Genomic DNA, 4,453 nt, shown 5'->3' on the forward strand with positions numbered 1-4,453 from the left:
AGCATATAGGCCACTGGAAATGTATTATATATAGTTGTACACAGTAGTTTATAACAGAATTAATGTTGAGTGATGGAGTTATTATTATTTGTACACCCCAAGCACACATAATATAAGACAATGCACATAATAATATATATTTATAATATTTAATGCATGATGTCATTTGCAGAAAAGGTGCAGACAACAAAGCTTCCACTTTCTCGTTTTTTTCACTCCACCTTCTGGCCATTCTCGCCCTCTTTGCTCTGCACCAAATTTGTTCAAGTAAATATAATGGGGAAGAAGAATATCGAGGAAGGGGACTTATCTATGGTTTCCGATCCGATGCTGGAATCTCCGGCGATGATGGCGAGCGGTGCTGCATATATGCCGCCGATCTGATCTCTCTCTTCTAAATCGTGACGATTTCTTCTCCGATCCCACTGCATGCACGAAGCAGCGATGGAGCTCCATCCTCCGCCGGCGATCTTCGGTTTTTCCGGCGAACAGACATCGGCGGCGGTTAATCCTTCCGGCGACCAAACTATCGAGGGAGTATCTTTTGAAGGCAGCCAATCTGGTCCCTTCAATGGAAGGGAATCTTGATTCCACAACACCACGCAAGAATGTAATTATTACTAGCAGGTACTTTGATTACAGATTTTTTTTTTTTTTTTTAAATCTGTTCATATATATCTTTTCACTAATTTCATACTTTTATAGTTGTTATGTTTGTTCAATTCCCCTTTTTTCAATAATTGTTGAAGTTGTTAATTTCTTCAGAAAAGGTTTTCATTACTTCAATATTTAATTTTTTATTTTGTACTATAATATTAATGGAGTTAATACCCAAAATGGTCCTTCGACTATGTCATAATTACCAATTTGGTCTTCAACTACTATTCTTACCCAATTAAGTCCTCAACTATGTAACTTTTACTCAATTAAGTCCTCAACTATACAATTCTTACCCAATTTAGTCCTCAACTATACAATTCTTACCCAATTTAGTCCTCTGTATTAATTTGACTGTTTGTTGACTGTCAAAAGTCGGTATTATTTACAAGATTTCTCCTTCCTCTCCATTTAGCAGCGCCAAACCATGCAGCAATACACTCCGATCAGATTTCGATCGTCAAAAAATCGTTGGAAATCAAATTCATGGGCTATCCGATGCATAACCACTACTTCGATACTGACAGGTTTAGAACCCAGTCGGAGTTTATTGCTACATGGTTTGGCGCTGCTAAATGAGGAGGAAGGAGAAAACTTGTAAAATTACAACTTTATTTCCACTTTTGACAGTCAACAAACAGTCAAATTGACAAAGGACTAAATTGGGTAAAAATTGTATAGTTGAGGACTTAATTGGGTAAGAATGATAGTCGGGGACCAAATTGGTAATTACGACATAGTCGAGGGACTATTTTGGGTATTAACTCATATTAATGACTCGTGAGTATCACATTTGTGCCTATTTTTGTCGTTTAATTAAAATACAGTGTAATAGCTAAAAATTTAAATGAAAAAAGATTTATGAAGGATTAACATTATTATTATTATTATATTATTATTATTATATTATTATTATTATATTATAAACTTTATAAACTAATAATAATATAATAATAATATTATTAATATTATTATTATTAGTATTATTAATCATATTCACATTAGAATTTATTTTCCCTCCCTATAGTATTGTGAATATTTCTTTTCTCATTCCTTATCTGATTAGGAATTTGTTTTCCCTCCCTCTATATTATTGTGAATATTCTTTTTATCATTCCTTATCTAATTAGGACTAGTCAGGATCCCTATAAATACTACTTTGCATAACCAACCTAAACTATTCAATATCAATAATCTTCCCAATCTTTTAGACAGTGCTTTCGTCCTATTTCTCTATCTATTTATAATATATATATATGGCTTCTCATATATATACTACGCCATGCATTGCAATGGCAGCTTTATCATGTTTGCTTCTGCTGCTCTCCTCATTCTCACACTGCCAAGCGCAGTTGTCCCCTACATTTTACGATAAGACATGCCCTAACGCTCTAAACATAATTCGCACTGCCATAAGGCAAGCAGTTTCTCGTGAGCGCCGCATGGCTGCCTCCTTGCTTCGTCTCCATTTTCACGACTGCTTTGTCCAGGGTTGCGACGCTTCCATCTTACTGGACGAGTCACCAACCATTGAGAGCGAAAAGACGGCGTTGCCAAACCTTGCCTCTGCCAGGGGTTACGACGTGATAGAGTCTGTCAAGCTCGAGTTGGAGAAAGCTTGCCCCGGTATTGTATCTTGTGCTGATGTATTGACGGTGGCTGCACGTGATGCCACTGCTGCTGTGGGAGGTCTGTCTTGGACAGTGAAGCTGGGGAGAAGAGATTCAACCACAGCTAGTCGTACCATAGCTGGAACCGATCTCCCCAGCCCTTTTGCCAATTTGGATACACTTATATCCAGCTTTGCAAGCAAAGGCCTTAATACAAGAGACATGGTTGCCTTGTCTGGTGCACACACTCTCGGTCAAGCTCAATGCTTCCTATTTCGCGATAGAATTTATGGCAACCGTACTGACATTGATGCCGGTTTTGCTAACACTAGACGACGCCGATGTCCTAAAGACACTGGAAATGGAAATTTGGCACCGCTTGATGTAGTGACCCCAAATTCCTTCGATAACAACTACTACAAGAACCTATTGCAAAAGAAAGGTTTGCTTCAATCGGATCAAGTTCTATTCAGTGGTGGAGCTACAGACAGCATAGTTTCAGAGTATGCAAGGAGCCCACAGGCATTCCAAGCAGATTTCGCATCAGCTATGATTAAAATGTCTGAAATTCAGCCACTCACAGGTCAAAATGGTATCATTAGGAAGGTCAGCGGTGCTTTGAACTAGCTTCATTTCTTCAATTTGTTGTGCTTTGATCGTTAGGAAGGTCACAGGTCAAAATGGTATCATTAGGAAGGTCTGCGGTGCTTTGAACTAGCTTCATTTCTTCAATTTGTTGTGCTTTGATCGTTAGGAAGGTCTGTGGGGCTCAAAATGCATGTAATAATTTGTTGTACTAATTTTTTATTATATATGAAATGTAAGATTTCCTCGGCTTTATTTCTTTTCATTATTAATGAAATGTAAGATTTCCTCATAAGTGCAGTTATTGTTTTTTTTTTTTTTTTTTTTTTTTTTTTTTTTTTTTTTTTTTTGCATAAGTTGTCTGACAGCAGAGGTTTCTGCATCAAATTGCAGGTTGATATGGATTATAAATTTATAATATAACAACCAGCAAATTCAGGAAGGCATAGGCTTTCTTTTCCATATTTATAATATAACAACCAGCAAACGACTCGATTTGTTTTCCAAATATATGAAATCGATGTTCTGATCATACTGACACAAAGAATAATTTTGGAAGGGAAAAATTGCAGCTTTAGTTGTTTATATTTAATTTCTTCAAATAGAATTTGGTTGACCTGTTTGATTTTCTGGTAAATATTGATTTCTGATCCATAATACTTTGTCTTTCTTCATGCATCTGGTTTGAAATGATGGATATGATCATATGAATGGAATATATTGATCATATATCGATTTGTATTAAAATTGAATGAATTTTAATTTTTGTCTGCTGGGCTCTGTGATTATGATGGTATTAGTTTATTAATTATGCACTTATAATGTGTTTTATGAATTTTATGGTTCCCTATTGAAGTTTGAATTTGTATTATTAGAATTTTGTATTGGCTCTTTTTTTTTTTTTTTTTTTTTTTTTTTTTTTTTTTGATAATAGTGTTAGAAAGAATTAGTCAATAACATTAATTATTTCTGTGTTTGCCTCAAATTCAAATAATTTAGTTTTACTATACTAGAAGAAAATGTTACTATTCAGCATGTACGAAGTTTGTAGTCTACCATTAGCCGTTAGTGGATTGTTTTAGTACAAGTTATATGTGTGGATCTATCACTTGAAAATTGTTAAAGTTTCTGTTGTGAAAAACTATTTTCGTTCATTACATTTTTCATGTGTGCATTTAGTGTTTAGAATTTTATAATTCCTTATGCTTCTAGGATGTTTGTCGCTTTTTTTTTTAAAAAAAAAATTTGGTGTTTCAGGGATGCTCAATATCTGCCTAAATCAACCAAACACTCAAACTGATTAAGATCGAATTTCTAATTAATCTTTGTTATCGTAAAGAAGGATATTATTATTGCTAATTTACATTTCCAACCATAATAATATTGTATGACTTAACATTTAAATCGTGGATCCATCAAAATGGTCATGGCTGCAATAAAGCATGCCAGCCACGAATGAAGCATTTTGATAAGGAGATGCCTGGTCGCACGAGTGTTGTTAGGTAAATTCCCTTAATATTCTAATTCCTACTATTTTTATCCCTATAAATATTACTTTGCATAACCCAATTATTCAATATCAATAATCTTCCCGATCCCTT

The 4,453-nt window shown here is 34.7% G+C and overlaps 1 protein-coding gene across 2 annotated transcripts; it reads left to right on the top strand.

Moving 5' to 3' along the window:
* Positions 1 to 215: 215 nt before the first annotated feature.
* On the top strand, positions 216 to 3,028 carry LOC109185829 (lignin-forming anionic peroxidase-like). Of its 2 annotated transcripts, XM_019335779.1 has the most exons (3): positions 216 to 575; positions 1,955 to 2,850; positions 2,942 to 3,028. In XM_019335779.1, the coding sequence occupies exons 1-3, from the start codon at positions 430 to 432 to the stop codon at positions 2,983 to 2,985; spliced, it is 1,086 nt and encodes a 361-aa protein (XP_019191324.1). In that variant the 5' UTR covers positions 216 to 429; the 3' UTR covers positions 2,986 to 3,028. The 2 variants fall into 2 exon arrangements, with proteins under 2 accessions (XP_019191324.1, XP_019191323.1); XM_019335778.1 differs by lacking the exon at positions 2,942 to 3,028 and having other exon boundaries at positions 1,955 to 2,931.
* Positions 3,029 to 4,453: the final 1,425 nt, after the last annotated feature.

The sequence above is a fragment of the Ipomoea nil genome, unplaced genomic scaffold (genome assembly GCF_001879475.1).
Source record: "Ipomoea nil cultivar Tokyo-kokei standard unplaced genomic scaffold, Asagao_1.1 scaffold1361, whole genome shotgun sequence".
NCBI lineage: Eukaryota > Viridiplantae > Streptophyta > Magnoliopsida > Solanales > Convolvulaceae > Ipomoea > Ipomoea nil.